Source organism: Platalea leucorodia (genome assembly GCF_965183815.1).
Source record: "Platalea leucorodia genome assembly, chromosome: 1".
Taxonomy (NCBI): domain Eukaryota; kingdom Metazoa; phylum Chordata; class Aves; order Pelecaniformes; family Threskiornithidae; genus Platalea; species Platalea leucorodia.
In genome coordinates this window covers 56,700,195-56,727,448 of record NC_138823.1, presented here as the reverse complement: position 1 = coordinate 56,727,448, position 27,254 = coordinate 56,700,195, and the positions used below count along the sequence as shown (strand labels likewise).

Sequence of the window (27,254 nt, the reverse complement as noted above, 5' to 3'; positions counted from 1 at the left end):
GCGTGAGGGGGTCTCTGTGCTGCGTGCATGGAGATGTAAATGCCACAGCGGCCCGCGCGCCTCAGGTGCCTGCGGCTGGAGAGACCGGAGCACGTGTGCGTTGCGTGGGTCTGTGTGTCAGTCTGCGATCGCCAGCGAACATTAAGGCAGACCAGCCAGCCAGCAGGATGGGAGCTGGGAGCCAGGTATCAAAGCAGCCGTAATTTTGGGATGGATACTGGAGAGACCATAGATCTGTTATTAGAGATACAAGCAGGTGTTCTGATATTCATTTTTTAAGTACTAGATGTGAAATCCATTAGAGGTATTAAAAACAAGCCAGGAACCCTAAGAAATGACAGGAAAGCAACATCACATTATGGCCATTGTACTCACTTTCTCTGCACGGTGTCAGTGCTTCTGAAATTTAGGAGCAACAAGTGCCTGTGGGGAGAAACAAAACAAAACAAACAAACACAAAACCCCCAAAAACAAACCCCTAAAACAAAGCGACTAAACAAACCAGTCTAGGGATTTGTATAATTCCTTACTGTACACATTCCCTTTTTTGCTTCCCTTTAAGTTCAGTCATTCATAATTCTATCCCGAAGGACAGTGATAAAACTGGCTGATGCTTTACCTGGAGAAGATTCCTAGCCAGGCAAGTTTTCAAAGCATGTTCTTAAGTATTCTAAAGCCCTTAGATAGGTGATGGTTTGCTGGTATCCAGACCTAGGTGAAATAAGAGCCCCCCAAATAAATGGTTATTTTTCTTGCAAAATGGAGTAAGACTAAATAAACAACCTTCCAAAATTATTAGATTTCTGTCAGAAAGAACATTTTGACTATTAATAAAATTATATTTTATTGATTTATGTAAAGAAAAAACTTAAAAGGCAACTACAATTTTAGTTTTGAAAAAAACTGCTGAAGATTTAATAATTCTCTGTATTATTTCGTTCATCTCGATCAGTAACTTTTATACTATGCTTCCTGGTAACATGTACCCCGAGAAAATAATGAGAAAGAAAACACATGAACAAGTAATGTCTTTTTATTAAAATACCTCTTAAAACACTCATCATAATAAAATACACTGGATGTTGCTGTATGACATTTGCATACACACAACACTTATAGCAACCTCGACAGCATCAGGAATTACAAAAAACAAGGCAAGCCCCAGAAAGCGTGCATCCTCGCTGCCTACTCTCAGGCCATTACACAGACAACTGTATTTACATTTTTATGCCCTTCCCCATAGTGTTTCCTGGACACCTGCTGGGCCAGTCCCAGATTCCCTCCTGCTCCCCACCCTTGCTGTTCCCTTGACTTGACCTCACAGCGAAATTCTGATGATGTAAATGGAGACGGTGTCACAGATCCATAGGGCAGCAGGTGCCCGACCAGAAACATCAGCCCTGGTTTTCCCTCCCCAAGAAGATTCTGAACGACCATAACGTTTCCAATAATTTAACACTGCAAGAAACCGAAGCACGCTAATGACCCGAGGCAATTCTTCTCCATGTCTCCTATCTTGGTCAAGAATGATGATGCATCACCCTCCAGCTACAGTCACAGCTACTCTAACATATTCTTTCTCTCCATTCATTTTAAGAAACTCAAGCAGAAGAAATGATAACATGAATTGTCAAATATAGGAAGAACAACTCCTTCGTGATAAGCTAAGTTCTTCTGTTCACATCTATGATTTATCACTTAATTGCAAATCTAAAGTATGAAAGTATTCCATTATCCACTAGGTCAAAACAATAAACATTCATCTTTCAAGTACTTCTTTATAGCTGAAAAAGAGACTGAAGAAAGTAACATTATCTCACAAGAATAGATTTTTTTATTATTATTTCATCATACTGAAAGAACTGTATCATGAGAAAAAACATGAAAAAACCATTCAAGCAAACTTTTCAACAAAATAAATTTAAAATGACTGCTTTCATTTGTACATGGTACAGACAGGTGTGACTAGAGAACAGTTTAATCCCTCTAGACTGAGGTTAGTGAGAGAAACATGAATACTGTAATTCTTTTTTGTGTGTGCATATGCATATATGCATTAAAAAAAATTCAAGGAGTTAAAACCCACATCATTATAAATATCAAAAGCTGATCATTAACTACTCATATACTTTATTCTTGTACTTAGTACCATTATCAATGGAGACCTAACTGGGTCATAGTAACTGCTATGTAACTGTCATCATATTAAAACTCTTACTTAGAAAAATGGACAGAATGTTCGAAACTCAGAACACCCTAATTTTGCCTTTGTGCACATCTCTCTCCTTCTTCAGTGACAACATTTCATGGGAGAAAAAAAAAATATATATATTTTGGAATAAATATTCACAGCAAACTACTAAATGGGAACTTGCCAACTGCTCAACTGGTAACCCTGTACCGCTTGCTAGTTCATGACATTTCATTCTTCTTTATTCATTTAGTCATTAAATCCATCATAACCTTTCGTGTTTCCTTTACTGGACTGAACGTTCAGGGAGTAAGCAACCCTAGAGAACAGTGCAAAAGGAGGGAGATGCAACTGCACTTAACAGCTTTATTTTGGTATCTAAGAGAAGACTGAAAGATTTTTTTTTTTTTAATATATAAATTATGCAACACAGGCCCCAATGTACTTATGAGACCAGGGCAAATGAAACTTGGAAGAAAAGTGTCCCATACATAGTGTTTTGTTGGGCAGCCCTTCTAAGAAGTTAGGATTTTATCCATGACAGCCCATGCATTGAACATTAAGAGAAAGCATGAATTTTTCTTTTTCCCCAAATACCATTTTCACAATAGAAGGCTAAGCTCAAAAACTGGAAGGTAATAAAGTAAAAAAACCCAAACCAGAAACTAAAACAAAAAAAAACAGCCCCTAAAGAACAACCACCCCTCCCTTCCAAACTAGCAGCCATTTAATTATTTGTTGAACTTAGATGATGGGAGTCTCATTACCATATTCTAAGGTTTCCCTACTCTAAACTACTAGATATAGTACTACATTCTGAAAAACAGTATAGTCAATACTTTCAAATCAAAGGAAAACAATCAGAACGGCAAGGATGAGCATGGCTGTACCATTCGAGCAGAAATAAAGAAAAATAAATTTAAAACATAGTGTGGAAACTTCTACTAGTTAGCCTTGCTTACATGAATTAAAAAAAAAAAAAAAAAGAAAAAAGTTTTCAGATTTTATACACCTTTTTCAATCAGGTACATTTAATTGCAACCAGTAGGCACTCCACCAAAACGCAGTATTTGCAATCCTCATCTCTTTAACTAAGAGAGATTACTTTGGCCTCAGTATTGCTATATTACAATTTTCCTGCTTCAAAACATGCAGTTCATACACTTTACAGTTTTACTGCCATAGTCGATGCATTCTGGCCCAATACACTCACAGCAGGCGTTGTGAAACCATCGGTATTTGGATGCTCCCATGGACTCGCAAGAGATCTTGCACTGATGTATTGACATGCAGTCATCAAAATACACCACAGTACACATGTGTTCTAAACCAAGAGGGGGAAAAAATTTCGTTTAAAAGGTCTTAAAATATTTTTAAAGGTTAGTTAAAAATTAATTAAATGTGCAGAATTTGAAGTAGGACTGCAAATCATCATGACTACAAGGCATAAAGAAAAAACAGGTGAAAGCAGAGAGAAGAGACAGAGACCCTAAATGCAATCTATCAACTCCAAGTTTTCAGTGTCTACAACTCAACCTGCCTCTGGATTAATTTATTTCTATAGTCACAGGCAAGAATGTTTTTGTTGTTTTTTTTTTTTTTTTTGTGTGTGTCCCACAGTTATGAGGGATACCTTTTAAAGTGTAAGGATGCGCTATGCCAAAATAAGAAGCAAGCATCTGTCCTCTGAAGGTAATATCTTTATCACCAAGATATCACTTTCACAGTTGCCAGCAGTTACTATATGCTATCCTTAAAAAGTTCAGGTTTAGAGAAGTTATTTAAATAACATCAAAATCCACTTATTTAAGTGTAAACATTTCCTCTCCCTCACAACTCAATAATATTCTTAAACTACGTTAAATCACAGAGTTAGAGAATCATGTTTTCCTCAACTTGAAATGGCACACTTTTTTCTTCTTTTTAGAGCAACAACATTAGCTTTACTACTAAGATTAAGAAACCCCTTCTGCCTAAGCGTTGACTTTATTCTTCTAACATCCATGCAATTACTTGAAATGCCATGAAGTTTGGCGTTGGAACCTCAAACTGGAGCTGAGGCATTCACCACAGCTATAAAACGAAAACATCCCTCCCCAGGCTGCTTCCAGTTCTGCACGCTGACAGATTCCACCAACTTTCTGCTGTGCTGGCCGGGTGATTACACCGTAACCTCGTTCATCCTCCAAAGGATCTTGATTGCATCACATTTACCCCCAATGTAACTTGGCACACTTTGGGGAAAAGCACAGCCAAAAGCTGTCTGGCAAACATAAATGTCTCACTTGCACACATCAGACAGGTTTGTGAGCGGGAGATATCAAGGGGCTTTCGAGCCTATTACTGCTTATGGCGTGTGGATGCAGGAGAAACATACTGACCTACCTTCCAACGTGGATTAGAAAAATGTAATCCAAACATAAATGGTAAATCAGGACAGTGGGGGTTTTTTTTGAATTATTATGGAGATATAGAGAAGGGTGAGTAACCGAAGGATTCTCGGAGCAGTGCAGGTGTTAACCATAGCGTTTATTCAGTCTCTTATCTGCGAGTAAGTCTTGGGAGGCTGAAGTGCACCAGAACCTCCCCTTCAAAACACTGGTGTTCCACAGATTAGCAACCTCAGTAGTATGCGTATCTCATGACATGCTCCTAAAGTGAGGTCCAAAGGTGAGCTGAGGCCACCAAGGGTCTCCATCACCCTACAAGCCATCAGATCTACGCAGTCAGTTTCCCCAGCACCAACAATAGATGATCTCTGTGGGCAGGTGGCAAGGAACAGCACAACATGGAGGAGAGCCCAATGTACCCGCCAGCCTTTCTGTGGACGCGTCCTCCTCCTTGACATCTGGAAACCATGCCTACCCTTTCAAGAATTACCATTTGTCAAAACATGTATGAGGGAACCCTGATCACTGTCAAACTATTTTACTACTACTTAAACAGCTGCAAGAGGGTCACAGGACATGCTGCCAGCCCACTGAAAGCAAGAAGAATTAACGGTCTTGTTCAGGCTCTGAACTGATGTACGCTTCTTGCAGGCACCATATACAGCGCTACAGGCAAGAAGGATCTTGGGGAGGAAGTGCAGACCCATAGCTGAAGCGGTTTTCTGCTGCCAGGAAAGCTGTGCTGTGAGTAAAGCTGCAGTCGTCCAAGAAATCTTGGAGTACCTGAAGTACTGCTGGGAATTTCAACAAAATACACTGTGGCTGTGTAAGTTCTGTCCCATTCTTGGCACGTGTATTTCTGTGACCCTTTATAATAAAGCCTGAGGCACAGCAACCAGAGGAAGAGTTCTTACAGAAGCCTCTCTAAGAAGTATTCATGCTTTTTATACCCTCTTGCTTCATCCCAGTTCACTCCTTTGATCCCTTTTTAGTAGTTTTCTTCTCAAGTTTGACCTTAAATGCCATAACTAAGGTCAGTCTTAGAAGGTGTCAGCTGGAGGCACACAGCCTCTGCCCCAAAACAGGCAATCCTGGATAATCCAGAAAGAGTTCTTGCTGCAAAACCACCTTTTGAGGTGCTATCTCCACCTGACTGACCTAGTCTCCGGATCATCTTGAGAAGGCAAAATGGCTCATGCTCTCCCTAGACAGTAGTGGAACAACTCTTTTAAGAAACCAGAGTCCTCTCCAAAGGGTGGCTAGAAATGCTCACTGCTATCACATTGATCACTGCACTCCTACTTGCAACGTGCAAAGGAAAGCCAGTAGGTCAGGAAAGATCGTCAGGAAGGTTGTGCACACTCTGAGGTGGGTTAGCTGCTCCCAGCAACTGCAGTCTGTCCTCACACCAGAGAATGACCAGTCCTGTCTAGGTTAGGGGATTCCTGTGCTCACCTTTGTGTTAGCCTCATCTGTGACAGTACCAGTTCAGAAGTTCTGGAGGAGCCCAATTCATCAGCTTATGCCTGCTGAAACTTGAAGTAAACCTCTTGTGGAAGAAGAGCATGTGATTTATAGGGCGCAAAGATCAATAACACTGAACTACCCATGCCTGAAGTTCCTGTCTGCTGCTCAGTGGAACCTAACCAACGTATGCACTAAGCTGGTGGCTCAGGACACAGGCACAGCCTGTGGAAAAGCAGGCTGTATCACAAAGAGCGGAGCATGTGTACAGCAGCAGATGGGCACAACCAGCAGTACCATCCCTAGAAAACCAAGCTCTGGTACTCCTCCAGCAGCAGGATGCACAAAGCAGCTAGTGGCTCTTACTGGCACCCCTCCCAGCAGTCTCGTCTCTGCTGTTCCTCCAACAGCAGGACTCACCATCCAGGCTTGGTCTACCTGAAGGTTGTCCTTCCCGTTTTACTCCTCCTCATAGCAGGAGATGGCTAGTCCCAGCTGTTCCTCTTGTTTTCAGAGCCACAGCATCCACTTTCTAACGCACTGCTGAGAATCCCTATGGTAGCTCTGACTCACCCAGAGGCACCATCTAGCTCTTCACTACAAAGACAGCTTCTGCTTGGCCCTCTTTCCAAGCACCATCTCCTCAGAGGACTGAAATGCCCAGAGCGGCTCCCCTGCCATGAGGACCCACTCAGCCTGGCATGTTCCTTCTGTGCATCATGCCCCAGCTGGAGGCACATAAGCCTTTCTTCAGCAGTAACGCTGAGGTGCGCTTTTGCATGAGTGAAGATATCTCCAGGGGGAAGGAGGCTGGAGGAAGGGGCAGCACCATGGCCATAACCCTGGCAGAACCAGATGATATCAGTTGGGCCCTGTGAGACTGGAGAGACTGGTTTCCTCGACCACTCTCCCAGGACCAAAACGGGAACCAAAGCCAGACCTCAGCCTTATTAAGGTGGCAGCAACAACCAAGGACATTAATCTTGACTGACTGCAGAGTGGAGAAGAAAGTTTATTTCCACCTGCAGACAAGCCAAGAGGATTAGGTCCTGGAGGACCCGTCCAAAAATGCTGCGAAGGGGAGAGGACAGACTGTACACAGCAGGCCGGAGCCAGCAGTAGACCTGGCTGGTTCCCAGTAGCTCTCGTAAGCAGCTGGAGGACATGCTCCATTGTACATGCTACCAAACCGTTTCTGAAGTCTCGCTCACTCAGAGACTTGCCAGGTCTGAATGAGTCAGATTGGCCAGAGAGCACTTTTGTTCGTCAAGGGACACTCCTGGTTCTCTCCTCAGCAGCGCCTGTGCGTCCATGTAGATGCTGACTTACTGAAAGCACAGGAGTTCCTCGCATCAAGCACGAAATCTGTCTTTATAGGCTGCAGAAAGAGAGTTCCACAGGGGAAAAAAAAATACATACCTACAGGCTCAGCTGGGATCTGGGAGAGTATTTAAATTGTTTCACAAACCTAATTACATAGTCATCACTTGGCTCCCTCAGTGTAGATAAAAAGGACGTTACTGAGTGCAGTAACAGCTCTTTCGTTTCCATTTTGCCAATTTTCACACAGTAAGGACCACAGACTACAGGCGTGGGGAGGGAGAAGGATGCAGCAGCATTCTTCTTTTCCCAGAACATGAGCTTCTCACCTTTCTTCCTCCTAATTCATATTCGACAAAGGTTGCATAGGAGAAACAACAATCAAGTCTAAATTCAAAATGACCAGAAGAAATGGACTCATGTTTCTATCAGGCTTTGCTATGATACTGTCTGTGCTGCAAGTGAGATCTGTATTGGTGCACTACGGAAGAATTTAGCAACTCAGAGCAGATAAAACAATTCAGTTCTTCTAAGTTAAGGAAAAATGCCCATCTACAAGATGAAAAAACTTTCCCAGTTAATGACAATTCTCTGTATGCCACCTTTGAAGTTAAAGGTGCTATGTAAGTTCAGTTGTCTGCTGGTCTGTTTACCTGTAGCTCTAAAAGTACTTTAAAAAAGTAACTGTCCAGCCAGCAGCCATACCATTTTATGCCAATCAGAATTTATAAAAAGAAACATTAAAAAAAAAAAAAATCTCCCTAGAGTACCTACAGAGGTAGATGCCACTTCACTGGATTTCTAGCTCTCCTCTACCTGGCTGGCACCGGAGGGGAGCAGAAGCACAGAGCAGACGCCATCCGCTGTTGTCACCAAGCAGTGTAAGTCAGAAACCCTTAACTACAACAAAGATTTTGTTTCATCAGTTGCCAAAAGATTATCTAGTTCCCCCCTCTCACCAACATCCTGTCATCATCTGAAACAATTAGGCTTATTTAAACATCTGAACTAGCAGTTCAGAGCTCTGAGGGCATCAGCTAAAAGTAAAGCAAAAAGAATAAGGTATAAATGTAGCTCTAGATTAATAATCATCGCAATCCTCTCTGAAGTAGCGGCTCAAACACCAGAAACTACTGCTATGGAGAACTACAGCAGCTCCAGCAGCGCATGCATACTTTGGCAGCTAAAATGTTAAAAGTCAATTCACAAGAGGAAAGGGAAGACACTCATTAAGATAATAACAGGGAAGTTCAAGGTCTGGCGGCTGGGCTCGCAGTAGGCTGGGGCGAGAAAGGAATGCTTTATATCTCACCGCACCCCGCCTCCTCCCAGATCTACAGCTGCCCCCCCCCCCCCCCCCGGGGCCGGTGGCTTCAGGCCACTCAGGAACAAAGCTCGTGGGTTCCCGTGGCTGGTGCTGCTTTTCCTGGCACTCACCCAGAACTGCATCGAGCAAGTCTGGCACCCTGGACCAGCTTAACAGCGATCCCTGCATGAACACGTGTTGAAATTAAAATCAGAACTGTGTTACACGACATGACAACGGGTATTTGTAGGCAGAGCCTTTCCAAATTTTAGGATGTATTCCAGAAGACAGCACAGAGACTACTGTCGCCTTACCAAAATCTACCTCTCATTAGCCCCTCTCCCTTTACAGGCAATGCAATAGGCTGCTGCCAGCACACCGTGTTGGAGTGAAGCATGCAAGGAGCCACAGAAGAACCACAAAATGAAGGAGGCACAGCACCGTAAATAAAACATAACGCATCTCTGTTCCTGCTCACGGGAATATTCTTTCAAATCCCTGAAAGTCACGGCCTTGAAGATGACTGCTTAGTGAGTCACCTTAAGGACGTCTCCATTTGCAAGATCTGCCCTAAGCCTAGCAGCATGTTTGGGGAGAAGGGTAAAGAGACAGTCTTCCATTTCTTCCACTGCAGGCTATGCTTGTCTTTACTGCAGCTGAGCACACACAGATACACATGCACAGACCCACCCTGTACTACATTGGTTCTTCTAACACACGCTAGCTTGTTAAACCACAGTGACTCGACTGTGTGACTGAACTTTGCATGGGCAGAAGCCATCAGGCTCCAGCAGCTTCCTGGGCTCCCTCTCTGTGCCCACGCTCACTAGGCTCTTTGGCATCTGACCTACTACCCCTCCACCTTTTGGTTACTGCGTTCCCCGTGAACTCCTCAAAAAAAGTATTAAAAACAATGCCACCCCATGGGTCACACAACATCCAGCACAAAAGGTGCAATTCCCCAGTTGTCCTTGCTTCCACCATAATAAACATCAACCCACCAAGGCCAGCAGCCAACCTTTCTTTCCACCTTCTCCTGTTCTCACCACTCGAACCATCCGTGGTTTTATAAGCAAACTTTAATAGGACTTCTGAAAAAGCAGAGCACTACAAAGTTATCTACATTGTGACCAAGAAATGACAGACTCCTCAACAGGCTTACATAGCTAGATACTTAAAGTTTAGGATGTTGAAAGCCATTTTCTACCTTTTCCAGCTCTTTACTGATCACTAAGATGGAGGAGGCATAGCCAATGATTACAAGAACAGCTCTGACATTTATTTCTATTCTAAGTGTCTACTGAAGCCCGAAAACCAGTGGCATGTGGTAACTATTTCCAAATATAACTGTTGGTTTTGGACTGTCATCATTCCAGTGAAAGCCCTCTCGACCTAATCTCTAATACGTTCTTAGTAAATGAAATGAAGGAGACTTTTGACTAAGAAAAAATTGCAGTGTTATGTATTTGTCTGTATTGTTAAACTCAAAACTCCTCCACGCCCTTGAGAAGCAATGCAATTTCCAAGTTTAATCCAAAACTATCATTAGCCCATCCTGTTGGTATGGTAGTAAGGGACTCTCAGGGAACAGCCAACTGGGCAGCAGTACTTAAGTACAGTGGGATATATTCAAGATTGTTCCAAGCATAATTTTTTTCCCCCAAGTATAATTTACATCTTTAAATACTGTAGTGTTTGCACACCGGGCTTTTTGTGGCTTGCCGTTTAACATGGCTTTCTGCATCGTTCTCATGATGGCGAACAAGTGTTTTAATAACGTCAGAGACATATGAATGAGATGCTTTCTGACCATCTGGTTTCCCAGTTCTGGAATTAATTTATTATTCTAACGTGCCTTAACCAAAGGAAATTAGAAAAGTTGCCATCACGGTCCCATTTAATCAACAGCACTCCTACTCAGAAACGTAACTAGGTCAAAGGTTCACAATGGTATGGAAAAGCAGCGTGTCCATCAATTAGGGTATCTTTCATTGATAAGATAAAAGAGCCATCACAACAGCAACATATGGGGTTACGATTATTTAAAGCGTGTGTTGGGAAGGAAGTAAAGCATTAATTACACTCATAAAACAAATCAGACACTCTTTTTTCCCTGTTAAGCAGCAATTTCACTATGAACTATTCATGAGATTCTTTTAAGTCTGATGTAATGATTTGCAGGGAAAAGTATTTCAGGTTTAGTATGGAAACGAAGAAGCAGAGTATTTTTCTTACGGCACTGTTGTCACTACCTCAAACTTCTCATCTTCCCCTCCCTACCCCAACAAGCAACATTCTGAAGTCTGTCCTCTAAACTGAAGGTGAGAGTATAAAAAACTTGATAGAAAATAAGAGAAATGAGTCCATAAGTTGAGCCCCCCACCCTCAAATTGCTTATTTTTAAGATTGTCTGTCACATATCCGTCCTCAACATAAAGAGCGATCTTGCTAATCTTACTCAGGTTTACTATTAATCCTGGATTTCCTACAAACTATCCTTCGAAAGAGTTCCAGTTACGCCAGCTCAGGTGAAAGACATAAACATCTACTCCAGATACAATGGTTTGTGGCATGCGGCTTTCTCATGTGAAGCCATGCATTTCAGCTGCCTACCTCTGCACTGATACATGATTTGGATTCAGTTTTTGGTCTGTCCTATCTCCTAAGCTACAGGTAACTGCTTCAAAGTCAAAGAACATACCATGCCAGTGCACGTGAAATAACGTGAACAAACTGCCTCAGGGCACAGGAGGAATTATAGAGATAACAAACTCGTCGTTCAGCGTCTCTTAAGATCATCAGACGCTTTAACACCATCTTCCATGTTCCTCAATGTTTTTGCCTCACTCCTTTTGTTAGGTCATGCTCAAAATTAGACTGAACTTTTCAGACTTTTTTACGGGGAAAAAAAGAAGCGAGCACAGACAAGCACAGAAGAGGCACCGAGAAGGCTCCTGGAAGAGGCGAGAGGAAACGCTAGGAATTTAGACACTATACTCGTTACCTTTGTCACTAGAGTAAGGTGCGTGGACATTGTTGCTTGGAACAGAGACGTTCTGATGCTGTGGCTGGTTCACTGTTTCTAAAAAGGAAACAAGGTTTTCGTGGTGCGACAGTTCTTCTGCCACAGGGAAGGAAACGATATTCCAGTTCAGCTGAGTATCCCCTTCTGTCAGTGCCCGGAAAAGGGAAGGAATTGGTTCATGCAACTCCTCGACAGTGCTCTTGGATGTTGGAGGGGTGTCACTGTAATTGCGAGGATTGCACATACCTGCAGAGGAATGGAAGAGCAAGTTACACGAAAATCCCTAAACTCTTCTCTTTGAAACAGGCAGGAATATTTAGAAAATTAAAATCGCCTTTTTTTTTTTTTTTTGTTAAGCAGAACAGAGCCCTTTCATATATATCCCACTCCTAGCTCAACAACAGAAGTGCCACCAAATACAGCAGGATGAGATTTCTGTAATGGCAGGCTTCAGATCTCCGCAGACTTCCACAAAACACACCTGTGACTTGTGAGAGCCAAGTGAAAACAAAAACCTCATCTAAAGAGCCCTTTGCTTCCCTTTTTATACTAGCATTACGGTTTAGAATATGAAGAGTTCAACGAAAGGTTTGCTTCCCCTGGGAAAAGAGACAAAGCACAGTAGAGTCAATACTAGCATAAATCTGGAATGAAAGCTTATGACTGAACGAAGATAGTATCTTGACAAGTCCTGAGGTACATGAAACTTTTCATCACAATTCAAGTATTCGATCTTATCCGCTGCAGCAGCGCGCTGGATCTTTTTAGTTGTCTGCCAGAGATGCAAAGATCACTATCAGGAGGGATCAAAAGTCTGAATTACTTTACCTGCTTAGAGACAGCTGAGATGAACCTTGTTTTGCTTCTTAGTTGGAGGGGTCACTACAGGCAAAATGCTTATTTCCAGGTTACCTGTTCCGTATTTTTCAATGTCTTTTGTGATATCTTTTTTGAAACCTTGTAACTTTTTTCTCTTTACCACTTCCTACAAAATGTTTTTGTGATGGGCAATGCAGCTGCCAGTTTTTCATTAACCATTTAAACACTAACATTTATTACTAGCCATGAAACTGAAAGGTATATTGATTTAATCCGAATACTGAAACAACCAAGATTAAAAAGAAAAGCTGTATCTGCATAGGTATTTAAACTCAGAAGCCATAAAACACTATTAGAAGTCACCTGGCAAGAGACAGACAAATCCATTTTCCCTATGTACACCTGGAAATCATTTTGGGTAGTTTCACAGACACAGTTTTAGACAGCTACAGCTGCAGAGCACACCAATCCTTAAAGTATCAAAGCGATATGAGACGTAACTGTTCAAAGTCTACCTGCCCCACACAACCAGAGAAGCATCTCCTGCCCTGCAGATCCATTAGGACTCCAGCTTCAGAAATCATGTTTAACTAGAGCCTTATACAAAACCACAATCTTTCCAATCTAAGTAGATGGATTTCCATAATGAACAAAACAGGGTGAAGTTTGCCTATGATGATTAGCATGAGATCTGGCAAATCTTAAGCAAGTGGTTAGCATTACCAGCATTTAACAATAGGAACAGCACAAGATAGTCTGCTCCTATAAAGAAGGTGAGCCAAGTATTAAGTAGGGAGGAAAAAAAAAAACAACCCTCTCCTCCAAACATCAGGTCACACTAAAAAATAATTCCACTTACGCAAGCTTCCTACTGTAAACAGTTATTTTCCTACTCTTCTCAACTAGGTTTGCTCTTCACAGATGTTTCTGGACTAACCGCTTTAATAAAAAATTTCTATCACTGCATTATCACCTTCTAGTAAGCACTTGGAATATTCACCATACAATTGTAATAAAGGACGCCCACCTAAAATTTAATTAGGAAGATATCAAACCAGGTAAGAGGTTTGTACAGATACATCAAGAGATGTACACTTCAATTGATGTCATTCTATTAATGCTGTGAAATGGAAATCAGTGAGACTTTCTAGGGGCCCCCTCCGTCAGGCTGGATTCAGAAAATAAATTTCACTGATAAGGAGGACACCCAGGAAAAAAATAACATCAAGATTGTTTATCAAATTATTGCAGAATGTGGACAGTATGTGTGCATATCAATCCAGTATGAAAATGTTATCTTAAGATGGTACCAAGAAACCATTGTTCATAGTTTAATGGGTAACTGCTCATTCCACAAAGATCCTTCCCTCTTACTATTTTTTAAAAGTATTATAATTATAATTATTATAATTTTATAATAGTTATTATAATATAGTAGCTTTGGTCAAAGCAAAAATAAAAAAGCTTAACTTAAGAGCAACTGGTAAGGAACAAACATGTCTACATTACTGCCTTGGAAGCCAATGATATAAGACAGAATTTGATACCCAGAATTTAAAATATAACTATGCCATTATGCTAGAGCTAGGACTCCTGCAACTGAAAGAAACACAAATGTATTCAACTGTAACAAGCCATACAATAATCCTTTTAATTTAAGTATTTTTCCTTCTTTTGTCCCCTCCTCTTACCCATCTCTTTCTAAATATTGTTATCGAAAATCCAAGTTCCCTTCCAGCATCACAGTTCTCACATGGAGATTTTAGCCAGCCCCCAGTGTTGTACACAGTCCCAATCCATCTTTCTTGGATGAGAAAAGGCAGAAATGGGCTATTGAAATGATGGAAGCAGACAAGCCTTTACGTAAGGGACTAGAAGAGCTTAACCCACAAAGCTTAGAAAAACAGAGGAAAGAGGAACCTGTTGTTGTTCTCCCTCCTGTAGTGTCTTTATCCCTGTCAGAGAAGGGAGAGAAGATCCACACAAAACACAGGACAACAACTGACCAGAAGTAAAATTAATGCTGGAAGGTAGGAGGCAATTCCTGACCTCAGAGCAGAAATGACCTGAAAGACATGACAACCTATCAGCTCTCACATTAGACGTGATCAGCTTATAAAGAGACTTAAATATCAGCTCAAGTATCAGCAAAGAACTGTCCTCAGGAAGCTGGGTATGGCATGCACTCCTGTTCCCTCATTTGAACAAGGCTACAGCAAGGATGACCCTACGCTGAAGAGAAGAATAGGACCATATCATAGAACCAACAAGGTCTGAGGCACCTGCAGAACCATCAGGAGATGTTTCAGTTCACTCAGTACTGGGAAACTGAACCCAAAACCTCGTTAACACAACGCCTGGATAACGCCATGGGAAAGAACAGCAGAACAGCGAGTAATCTGCAGGTTTAGAAAGAAAAAAAAAAAACAACCCATATGTGGACTCAGCTCTTTTTCTTCACAATCCCAAGAGGTAGGTTTTTCCTCTCCCTAGAGGAGACTGGCACACTAAGCCTTATTTTCTACAGCAGATAGCAGTTCTGAACTAGGGAAATAACCTACTATCCTGTTCCTCACTCCTATGACTGAACATCACAACAGCACACTTTAGTATTACATTACAAAAATCAAAAAGACATTGGAAGGGCAAAGGGGATGGGGAAAAAAGGAGAGATATATATTTGTATTTCACTTTTCAAGAAGCCCACTAAAAGATTTCAGATCAAATAAGAAAAAAACAAACTCTAAGGCTTATTTCTAAGTTTATGTCCTCCACAGGTGCAGGGGCTGAAAATACTTTATGCTATTGGGAAGAATCACACATGCGCAGGACCATACCACTCCACTGCTTGCTGAAAGACAGTAAAGCACAGGTAAGCTAGCCAGAACCAAGGAAAAAGCAGGATGTCAGAAAGCATATTCACATCGTGATGGAACAGGAGAAGCAATGGACTGCACTGAAGATGAGCATTTTGCAGCTAATCATCTTCATGAATTCAGAGAAGACCCAGCCAGCCAGAGCAGCTAAGAGCAAGTACAATACTCAGGATGCATCCCTTTCATGGAAGCCAGGTGGATTTTGAACAGCAGCAGAGGGAGACTTACAGCAACCACAGGAGGATGAAGCTTTCAATACATTTAAAACAAGAGAGAGAACTAGAATATATCCTCCTTAAGCAGGAGCAGCATTCACTTGCAAAGATCTGGAAAGTCTGAACACTACTTGTTAGCAGTAATGCTGTTCTTGTTAAGACTGTCATCTAATCCTACAGTAAGAACTTGTATGCCTCTTTCTTACCCTCCACAAAGAGCTCTTTTTGCAAATAAAAGAACAATGAAAACACTGGGCCATACACATTTACTACTAGTCCCAAGGATTCACAAGGGAACTCAAACCTAAAATCGTCCCTGTGAGGTATCTGTCAATCCACTGTACAGTCAGAAACCTCCGTACAACATCCAACCCCATGAAGCAGGTGCTGCGTAGTTTCCTCAAGATGAATTCAAAAAGGAGTTTATGTTTTAGAGACAAAATTAAGAGTCAGTTACAATGACATTAACCAAGCAAAATCTGGACTACCGCCACCCCCCACTCCATAGAGCAGATACAGCCTTCAAATGTTTGGTTCCCCACAGTAATTTATTCAGTACCCACAGAATGAGCTGTAAGATGTTTAAAGCACAGATTCTGTCCCGATGTTTTACTTCTATTATAAGACTGTGAGCTCAGCATGTGGCAGGAGGAAGCAATTTAAAAAAAGAAGAAAATCCCAAACAAATGCAAACTTACCAACACAGTCGCAGCACTCATCCCAAAGTGTGCCCAGGCAGAGCATGCACTCCTTACAGCAGGAGCAGTTCCCTTCCCCAGGGCGGCACTGACACAGCTCCTGAAAACAAGAGAAACTCATTACACCACAGCAACCCCAGATGTAAAATGCTAACACGGCACAGCATTCCTTCCTCAAGCCGCAACTCAAATTACGGCATTAAAAAAGCTTAGTACATTAATACAGTGAGTAAACGGTACAATAGTTCCAGCCAAAGAACCGATCTTAGTTTATAAAAGGATCTTTTGCAAGTTTTGTTTTGTTTTGTTTTTTTTTTTTTAAAGATGAAATTCTGAAGACAAATCCGAAGTCAGCATTCAAAAGAGAATAAAATCCTGTTCATGGGAAAGGTGTGTGCACTTCTACGTATGCCTGAATCTACAAGTTCTTTGAATGTTTTTCCCATCACAACAGGAAATTCAGAGAAGGATGTTTCTTTATATAGAAATAGTGCGCATACGTTATAATTTAGTTAAAAAAGGAAGTTACTATAAGCAGCATGTGCATACCGAAGAAGATACACGACGTCTACCATCACACCTATTCGTGGATTCTAAAAGGAACTTATTTGGTTAAGTCATCTGACCACAGGATTTTGTGCATCTCTGAATGCTTGTTACACATTGCTCTCCATTTGCAATATTAGTGATCAGATATTTTTTTTTCCCAGGTCCAGCTGATTTTTGCTATTATGAAAACAACCCTCATTCTCCTTCCCCCCCTGCCATTCGACACCTTGGGATACTTCCAACACTGCTGGAGCCTCTAGAAAGTGAAATGGTATGCACACACATTCTTCTTCAACCCTTATTAAGCTAGAAAAACAGAAAAGGCATGGAAGCAAAAAGACAAACCTTTCTCTTCATGTTACCTAAACCTGAAGGCGCTGGTTTAGCAGTCCTGCTGAAGACACTACACTTGCAGACCTCGAAGCATGGAAATAGCCTACATGGATGAAGGAAATCTAAAAACGGGGCTGTCTCCTTCCCTCTAGCTCAAATCCGTACTAGTAATTCCAGTTCAGCCGAAAGACTGTGGCTACGTGATGATAATATACGGGCTTGAATTACGCCATAGTGCAAAACGTGGACAGTCAAGAAGTCACATTTGGTTGTCCTGTCTAAGAATTTGGTTTTGATGATGTCTGTCTAACTATCACGTTACACACAACTCGTGAGAAAATAAAGTCCCGTTACTGGAAACACTGACCACTGGATCCCAGCTTTACTGGAAGAGCCATTGGCAAATCTCTGCTAGGCACCGGACCGCACGTGGACAGGAGGGAAGGGCAAGACGACGGTTTGGCATGGAATTCTCCTAACCTGGAGTTGCCACTTGAGGCTCCACCCTAGGTAACCACAGCTGGGTCAGGGACACCACTCCTTACAGGCAGACACAAACATCACCTGCAACGTCTTTCTGTAGCGCCTTGGGAAGAAGCAGAGGGGGCAACACTCCACTCCAAGTAATTCTGCTGCAGGGCTCTCAGTCCTGGACAAAAACTGAACAAACCCCCAAACCTGCTGCAGACAGGCTACAACATATTAATGCAGTATAAATGCATTGATCTGTTATTTTTCCATTCACTTCATCCTAGATCACAAAACTTCTTCAAGCCGGCAAAGAAACAAAATTCACAAACTACTGCATGTTCTACATAGCACTGAGAAATGCTGTCGCCTGCACAATTTAATGTGAACTGTTTGCCCTGCGGAGTGATTGAGCATGAACTCCTGCTCCACATGCATTTTTGCAATATGCAGCCTTAGTTAAGTCTTGAATTTTTATTTACAGAGTGGAAAACTACCAAGATTTTTTACTTTTTCATCTTCAAAGTTTATTACTGTCACCTATTACTATGCTGTTTCCAAGTGAAAGATGAAAAACAGGCTCATTAATAAAATATACAATTTTTTCCACAAGAGGAGACACCACAAACTTAGAAAGATGACTTATGTGAATGAATGACGCATTTCTAAAATATTTATCCTACCGTCTGATAAACAGATCGTGTCAGCCTTGAGAATAAAAAGCTTGAATAAGACAACTTGAAGAACAACCATGAGTAAAATACTGTTAGCTTGGCCAGAGAATAATATTAATACATATTAGCATTAAAAACATCCTATATATTTGTTCTTCAACAGTAAAACTAGGCAAATGACTTTATACTTATTAAAGACATTGCAACACTGACAAGCCAGTATGTGGGAGGAGGCGATTCTCCATAAACTATTAAATGTAATGTATGAATCAAAGCCAGAAAATCCACTGGATTTAAGTTGTGTCAGTTTTATAGATTGCACTGTGTTGAGTCTAAGAAGAGTATTCTCACTGAATTAAATGTAACCTTAAATTATACATTTGCAACGTAATAAAAAAATTCTGCTTAGCTTTGATATGTGTAAGCACTAGCTTGGGATAGCATCACTATACCTACTAGTATTTTAATAACTTTACTTTTATAGGAAGGGCTTATAAGTAGTGTATTTTTTATTTTCTATTTTTATTTTTTACCTTTTTTGTTTTTTTAACTTGGAGGGGGAGGAGGGAAGAAAGAGCAACCTAATTAGTCTGCTGCACAGTTCTCCAGCTCCCCCCTTCTCAGAGTTCTGCTGTCTCTTCAGGGCAATAACTGTATGTTTTTCCATATATGTGTTTGCACGTACAACGTTTCCTTAACCACTCTTGAGTCCTTCTGCCTGACTCATCCACACTGGATACTTGCACAGGATGCATCTTTTTAAAAGAATGCTTATATGAGACGTGGGTGAAGCGAGGCAGAATGAGAAACGTTCCTTGTTGATAGCTGGGGGTGGTGAGGCGTCAGTGGAAGAAAATATTACTCATAAGTCAACTTGGCAACTTCCCAAGCTGAACTACTGAAGGTGCATCGGAGAATGTATTTTGCTAGGCAAGAAATAAGCCTCTAAGTCTAAAAATACAGCATTAAACAGGAAGCAGGCAGGTTTGTACAATAAAGATACTTCTGCTCCAGAGAGCAAATAAAGATTTTTAGAAGGTATTTAACATCTGCATGTTTTCAAAGCTTTCTTGAAATGACAGAGACTATTTTCTCAGTGCAGTAAGAAACACGACCTGAAGGCACTGGCAACATCTTTGCAAACTGGAAGGGGGCGTGAAAGAAAAAGAGCTAATGTTTTTTCCTAGAACAGTTTAATAACAGAAAATCTCCTGGAAGCAAACCAGCCAGAACTGTTTCGTTAACCCAACTGCGTTAGGTACTAGAGCTACAACATACACACTAAAAGTAATTTTCAGATGCCTAAGCCCTGAAGTTAAGGAGTGGTGTTTATTTCATACCACAGGACTAAGAAGTCTTGGAAATCCTTTCAAGCTGACGAGTTTGTACACAAGATTAACAGGAGGTGAAGACAAATACGCAGAGAGATTTTAATTGGAATGATGCTGCACCGGCCAAGGTGACTGCAGGCACGCAGTGTTCAGGAGGGAAAGAAAACTGTATTCTGCGGAAAACCCCTCTTTAAAAAGATCTGAAATCCATGCCTGAACTGTAGCACCGTTTGTTTCCTACATACAGCAGTAGTTTAAAGAGCTGTTGCAGATGAGACAGCAAAGCTGAGCACAACAGCGCGACACGGACGTACCACCCAAGCCTGACTACTGCAGGTAGCTCTGCACCGCAAGAGCCAGCCTGGGACTCGCCTCAAACCCGTTTGCTATGAACAATTGTGGGAACGTCCCATCCTAGAAGTTTCTGCCTTCAAGGATTTCCTCCATGTTGCAAGGACACAATATACGCCTCCACTCCGCCCAGCGAGCGTAACTGGCCTTCTCATCTCCTCCACACATGGAAACATCAAAACAACCCATGCGTCCAAGTCAACAACAGATGTGCTACAATAAATAGTGCAATATGCACGTCGTGTGCAACCAGGGCTCAGTGGCCTACCTGAAAAGCAAAGTAACAGTCAGTTACTGACTTCAGAGCCCCAATTCCAGAGACATGGGAAGGCACTACATCCAAAGCCTTTACGGGAACTAATTTTGTGGTCCCACTCTGCCTACACTCCCAAGCCTTATCCACAACTCCTTCAACAACTACAGGAAGCCACAAGGGTTTTTTGTGAAGGCTAAGCTTATGTGGAGAGATGCCCAAAGCTATTTTCTTATAGGTCTTTGCTTACAGAAAAATAAGAAGTGGACTACGAGAGTACCAATGAAGCTAGAGCCTCAAGATGTAAAAGGAAAGCTGAATGCATGCAAGTTGTTGATCTCATGCTCTGTTCTGGAGCTAACAAAATAAATATTTATGTAGGGACCACCCTTAAGCAGAGCAGCTCCTAAGGAGCGGCAGTTATGACTGTACTACTTCTAGCCATGCTGGCAAAAATATTTATGTTAACTGTATGCTTTTTGAGAGAGTAGGTCTTTTGTCTCATTATGCCTCTAAGACAGGCAGCCTCACTTTCTGCATGCAGATGCAGATGACAAACATTCACATTCTGTTTGCTCCCCCAGTTGTCTCCGAGTGACATTATCTTGGTTTCAAGCCACAGATTTTGCCAAACTAGAACAGTTATAAAAACAGGTTAGGCAAAAATGTCATGCGATAGTCAAGCAAATTCACTCAATGCAGTAATTTATTTTTAAGTTCAGATTTCTCCAGAAGGAAGAGTTTAGAGGGGTAAAAAAAATACATGGATATACTCTACTTTTATGCCTACCCAAGAAATAACAAGCACTTCATGCAGCAGTGCAGCGCTTCTGCCACAGCAGCGCTGAAGATTTAAAAAAACCCAATCAACCAACCAACCAAACAAAAAAAAAACCCAAAAAAACCCAAGAAGAAAGATGACAATTGCTTTAGGAGTCAAAGCTTTAGGAATCTTCATATCCACAATCAGACTAGTCTGACCTGATTTCTTCTTCTATGAAGAATGAATACTCACTGGTATGTCAGGACTGTTCACAGAAAAAAGAGCAGCCAGATGGTGAAAATGAACAGCGGAATTCCCCCGTAAACGTACACAACTCACATGGCCTGGGTTACTTTAGGGTCTCGGAGAACCGCATACCATTTCGATTTTAGGGCGATGGCTTAAAAAGGGATTTCACATCACCTGTACAAAGTAAAGAGAGAACGCACCTCTCTACTGTGAAGCAGTACAGGGGCGCCTTCGCATGCACAGGACTGTATCGCTACGGAGATGCCAACATAACCCAAGTAAAGCACAGTTGTGTGAGCCACCTCCGTGCAGCGCTGAACCTCAGCTGTCTCATTCCCAGCTGAGGAAGGACTCCAGTAGCATTAGCTCCACTTCTGGGCTGCGCCCTATCCAGGCTAGCTCGTAAAAATGAAGTTTAAATGCTGGATGTCTCAGGCTTGACTCCAACAAAAGGTACGGGGAAAGGAGATGCCTGTACTTTTATGGATGGTAGACTCCCTTATCGGCAGAGGAAAAAGAGACTATAGATCTTCCCTGTTTTTCCCTTCGTCCCCATTCATCTGGACCCACTGCTTTCTCCTGCATATGTATCAACATATCTGTACCACTGTGCTTGCTATTTAAGTGCCTCATACATCCAGTGCCGCTACTGGCATCTTACTTTCTAAAGGTTTCAAGTCCACAGGTGATACAAAAAAATGCAAAAGGAACTTTTAAGTGCATCAGTTTGTCACAGTGCACAATGCCCAACACACCAGCAAAAACACTGACATTGTCTTTGAAAATGGCCTCTTGCTTGCTCCCATATTTAACAATTCTACAGACCATGGCTGATTTAGAAGCAACAGCAATTTCTTTTTTTTTTTTTTTTTTTCAAAGCAATGGCAGTGCAGAAGCCCGAAAGAAGACAGTTCAGCCTACAGTCAGTCTTCATGCCACAAGATGGATTCGTGAATCCAGCAAGTATTTTTATTTGTAAACCAGGCAAATTTTATACAGCAGTCAATGGAATGAAGTAAACATGGAAATGCTTCACACCACTTCTGCATCACTTTTCAGACTGTGATCATACATTTACAGTAAACATACTAGCACATTACTGGCCTATGATATTTGTGCTCTCTGCTTTTACATTTCCAAGCTACAAAGAGGCAGTAAGAAATGGCTTCTTTTAAAGAAGATGCAGCTGACCCTGCAATTTAAGAAGGATGTGAAAGTCCTTTGAATGCATCCAAAGGAGGGCAACAAAGCTGGTGAAAGGGCTGGAAGGCATGTCCTGTGAGGAGCAGCTGTGGACTGTGGGTTTGTCTAGTTTGGAGAAAAGGAGGCTGAGGGGCGACCTCATGGCCCTCTACAGCTTCCTAAGGAGGGTAAGTGGAGAGGGAGGTGCTGAGCTCTCCTCCCGAGTATCCAGTGACAGGACACGTAGGAATGGTTCAAAGCTGTGCCAAGGGAGGTTCAGATTGGACATGAGGGAGCATTTCTTTACCGAGAGGGTGGCCAAACACTGGGACAGGCTTCCTAGAGAGGTGGTCGATGCCCCAAGCCTGTCAGTGTTGGAGAGGCATTTGGACAACGCCCTTAACAACATGCTTTAACTTTTTTGTTCAGCCCTGAAGTGGTCAGGCAGTTGGACTAGATGACCGTTGTAGGCCCCTTCCAACTGAACTATTCTGTTCTATTCTATTCTGACCACACGATGGCTCCTTTTTTTCCAATATAGAGTCAAAAAGCGTGCTCAATACACCATCAATAAATAAAGACTTGGTAAATACCAGAACTGCTTGCAATTCTGCTACAAAAGGCGCTTTCGTTCTGCTGCACTTCATGCCTCTCTACTCCTGCTGTAAGAAGAGCAACGTGGTCTCAGTCAGTTTCTTTCACTGTGCGGACATTACACACAGTGAGTCAAAAGCAGCAGCTGGATTTGAGTTTAACTTCCATTGTCTACAAGTTCAACTTGTAAGTGTTTTGTTTGGGTTTTCGAGGGTTTGTTTGGTTTTGTTGGTGTGGTTTTTTTGGGGGTTTGGTTTTTTTTTTTGGTTTTTTTTTTTTTTTTTTTTTTTTAAGGTAGACCCGCACGCTTTCAGAGTTTGCTCATTACCATTAGCAGCCATAGGTCCCTCCTGATCAAAAAGCTTTTCCAAATGCACCTCAGGACTCTAAGACAAGTTAGGTCTCTACTCGTGTTAGTTCTCTCATGTGAGTTTTCAGGCATCTTTTCATCGACTGTACAAACCTCATATTATGGAGCACATCAGGCATCAACTCCTGACCCTCTGCCTGGGCCAGGAGAGTTAAGGAAGCGGACAGATTGCAAGTTAAGGGGAACATCTCAGACAGATATCAGAACATTGTAAGCACATTTGAACTGCTGGTATTGCAGATACCTTTAAAAAAAACCCAATTGTTGCCTACAGAAACCTTTCTAACAAAATGTCTGTTTTAAATTGCTGCTTGTTCATAATATCACTAATAAAGAAGAAGAGACTGAAAACTAACAGTGTGACTGGTAGTGGCTTCTAACAATAAGCCAGCAATCATTGGGTTGAAAATGACTTGAAAATGTCGAGGATTAAAAAAAGAAACATGCCCATATACACATGCACTTATCTATAAAATGGTTGTTAATGTGCATTTACATGTGCAGGAGACCATAATTAACTTCTTTAAAAAAACCCCACTATTTAACATAAAATACCAGTTATTTTTATCACTGGATCTTTTCAAGACACAGCTTCACAACTGTTTCTTAAGCGCTCAAAAGCAAATAAAGGAAACACGACTCGTACCTGTATCAGGCATTTACTGACATCACTAGCACAGAGCGCCTTGTTGCAGCCTGTTGACGACTGGATCCACAGCAGGAACAGAACGAGAGTGACTGTGGGCGCCGTGACGTACTGTGACCTCATGTTTCCTGCAGGTGAGCAATTTTCACAAGTACTTCAACCAGCACTGAAATAAAAACCAGCAACTGAAAAGTCTATTGGAACGCAAGTTAAATCCTACTTCCCTTCACCCTTGCAACTCCTTCAATAAAGGTTAATTCTTTGGGGGGGGGGGGGGGGGGGCGGGCAATTAAAAAAAAAAGGTCAAATTGGGGTGCTTAACAACAAACCCAACCCCTCCTCCCCCAGCTAACTTGTTTATTTGAAGCTTTCTGCTATTGCACCTTTGGATTAAAACTGCAGTAAACTTAAGTGAACAATCTCGAGCTTGCAATATCAAATATGATACCCCATAAGCAGTGATGATAAAAAAATGCCTCAGAAGAGAAAACCCACCAATGAAGACCTAATTCTGTAAATGCATAAAGCAGACAGATAGGTTTCATGTAGTATCTCCTCAGGCTAAAGGTACGCAAAGGTATCTAGGACCAAAGCTATACAGCAACCTTTCACCGTACGGAAGGTAAGTTGCCGTGTCATCTTTAATGTAGACAGACAGTTGTTTTCGTACCGACAGATGTCACATAGGCTTTCAATTCAATCACAAAGTTGTTAACTTCTTTTTTAAAAAATACAGACACCAGCATTTAAAAAAAAAAAAAAAAAAAGTACTGGAGACTTTGAACAAGGTGCTTTCAAGAGCCACGCAAGTGACTGAAGTCAACCAGAGCCGAACATCTGCTACTTCAAACAGAAGGAACGGGGTTTGCTCAAAGCCTTCCACCTTTCTCCCGTTGTGAAAACCCAGCTTCTCAGCAGGTGGTATTTGCCACCAACCCGGCACCATCCCCGGTGTGCCAGCCACTTCTTACTGGTGCTGAGCGGGTGAACCCAGCCAAAAGAGGACCCTGTTGCACCAGGCACCGTACCAATATATAATAAAAGGCAGCCCATGTTTGGGCAAGCTTACAGTGAGCCTGTATTGTTCTCATAAGAGGGGAAAAAAATGTTAATGCGGCACTGGATTTCTTTCTTTCGGTATCTAGAAATGTTTTTCTGCTTCACGAACTAAAAAACCCAACACTTTATCCAAACATTAAAAAAGCAGAAAAACAAGCCGACGTGCAAACAGGGCGCAATCCGGACGTTTCTGTGCCAGATTAACCTTTCTCACAACGGTTATTAAATGCCCCCGGGTCCCTCTGCGCGGGGCGCCCCGCCACCCCTCACCCCGCCCCCGCGGGAGCGGGAGGGACCCCCGCAGCAGCCGGGGAGCCCCCCTCGGGAGGGGGTCACCGCTCACCCTCCCAGCCACCCCCTGCGAAGAAAGTCTCCCTTAAACGAGAAGCGGTCCCGGCCCAAACCCAGCGGCGGCTGCTGCGCCGCGGCGGGCCAGGCGCAGAAGCCGAGGCGAGCGCGATGCCGGGCTAGCCCAGCGACCCGGGCGTGTTTGCAACACCGCACCGCGCCGACGACGGGCCGAGCCGGGCGGCGGTACCACAGGCTCCCGAAAAGCGGGGCCGGAGCGACGCCGCTGCCAGCAGCAGCCTGCTCGGCGCCCCGGGCTGCCCGCGCACCCGCCCCCTCCCCAGCCCCGCTCGGTCTTCGCTTCACCGCCCGCTGCTTCCCCGGACTTTTTACCTTCCCCCGTCCCCCCCGGAGCGCGACCCTGCCCGCCGCCCCTCCGCTCCCGCAGCCCGCCCCGCCGGCACCGGCTCCCCCCAGCCCCGGCTCAGCATCGCTCTCCCTCACCGGCGGGCTCACACCCGGGGCGGGAAAGACCCCCCCAAAAAACGCCTCCGGCCGATCAGCCCGCGCTCGGCTCCCCGTCGCCTCCCGGGAGGCCCCGGCCCCAAAGATGGCACTGCCAGGGGCCCGGCAGGCCGGTGACAGGGAGCGCACCCTCCCGCCCAAGCGGCCCGGGGCAGGCGGCCCCCCGCCCCCGGCGGCGGGGGGCCCGGCCTCCCCCTCCGGCAGGCAGCGGGGCGGCCGCGCCGAGCCGCACCGAAACTTTCCTTCCACAAAGAAGCAGCCGCGGCCCCGCCGCCGCCGCCGCCTCCTCCTCCTCCTCCTCCCGGGCCGCCGGCTCCATCCCGCCGGCGCCCCCCCGCCCCGCCCCGCCGACGGCTGGCTCACCGGACGGCGCCGCGGGCCGGCCACCCCCCGCTCCGCCGGCGGCTCTCGCTGCTCCGGAGGCGGCGGCGGCGGCAGCAGCAGCAGCGGCAGCAACCGCGCACCTCGGGCCGCTGCTCCCCCCTCGGCCGCAGAGCAGCGCGGAGGCGGCGGCGCGGCCTCGCACCGCCCCGCCTCGGGGCACCGTCAGGCGCCAGGACCCTCCCCCCGCCGCCGGCAGCGCGCCCCGGGACCCTCCGCCCCGGAGCGGGCGGGGGCGAAGGCGGGAACCGGCGGCTGGGAGCTTGGTGCCCGACCCCGCCGAGCGGGAGGGGCGCGGCGGGGGGGGCCCGCCTCAGGAGCCGGCCTGCGGAGGGGCTGCGCGGCGGCGGGAGGGCGCCTCTTCCGGGTGAGCGGCGGGGCGTCCCCCGTCCCGCCCGGGTGCGCGGAGGGAGAGCAGCGGCGGCCCCGCGGGGCAGAGCCCCGCCCGGGGGAGCCGGGAGGGGAGGAGCGGGGCGCGGGGGCTGCCCCGCGGGGCTGCCGCGGGCAGCGGAGGGGGCCCGGGGAAGCAGCCCCGCGCCGCGGGGAGAAGAGAGGCAGCGGGGGGGGAGCGGGCGGCGGAAGCGGGCGGGCTCCGCCGCTGGAGGCAGCCCGCCGAGGGGAGCTGCGGCCGCGGGGCGGGCGGGCAGGAGCTGGCCCGAGACAGAGCCGGCGGCGGGGGGAGCTGCCCCCGGCGAGCAGGTGGCGCGGAGGGGCCCGCAGCCAGCCCGGGGCGGGCAGGGGCAGCCTGGGATGGGGAAGGGGCCCCGGGCTTTCCGACGGCCTCGCTCAGGATCCCAAAAACACCGCTGGGGGGTGGTTGGGCCTCCTGCGTGCCAAGGGAACAGGTTGGGTCCCTCGAAGAGCGCAGGATGAACCTGGCTGGGCACCCAGAAACCCGCAGTAGCCCTCGGGCTTCCCAGGGGCAGCCAGACCC

General features: G+C 44.5%; 1 protein-coding gene across 3 annotated transcripts; it reads right to left on the bottom strand.

Annotated features, from left to right (window-relative positions):
• Positions 1-1,105: 1,105 nt before the first annotated feature.
• Positions 1,106-26,441, bottom strand: TWSG1 (twisted gastrulation BMP signaling modulator 1). Of its 3 annotated transcripts, none has more exons than XM_082315355.1 (5): positions 26,303-26,441; positions 24,068-24,233; positions 16,305-16,404; positions 11,676-11,942; positions 1,106-3,515 (listed from the first exon to the last, which is right to left on the bottom strand). In XM_082315355.1, the coding sequence occupies exons 2-5, from the start codon at positions 24,188-24,190 to the stop codon at positions 3,334-3,336; spliced, it is 672 nt and encodes a 223-aa protein (XP_082171481.1). In that variant the 5' UTR covers positions 24,191-24,233; positions 26,303-26,441; the 3' UTR covers positions 1,106-3,333. The 3 variants fall into 3 exon arrangements, with proteins under 3 accessions (XP_082171481.1, XP_082171483.1, XP_082171482.1); XM_082315357.1 differs by having other exon boundaries at positions 24,068-24,195; positions 26,303-26,409; XM_082315356.1 differs by lacking the exon at positions 26,303-26,441 and adding an exon at positions 24,673-24,757.
• Between the last annotated feature and the right edge of the window lie 813 nt (positions 26,442-27,254).

Excerpts from the sequence above, each read along its gene's own strand:
- TWSG1 (XM_082315355.1), bottom strand. The coding sequence starts at position 24,190 with ATGAGGTCACAGTACGTCACGGCGCCCACAGTCACTCTCGTTCTGTTC. Across the intron at positions 16,405-24,067 it reads TCAGTAAATGCCTGATACAG|GAGCTGTGTCAGTGCCGCCC; the intron begins GTACGAGTCGTG and ends TCTTGTTTTCAG. Across the intron at positions 3,516-11,675 it reads ACCTTACTCTAGTGACAAAG|AACACATGTGTACTGTGGTG; the intron begins GTAACGAGTATA and ends CTCTTGGTTTAG.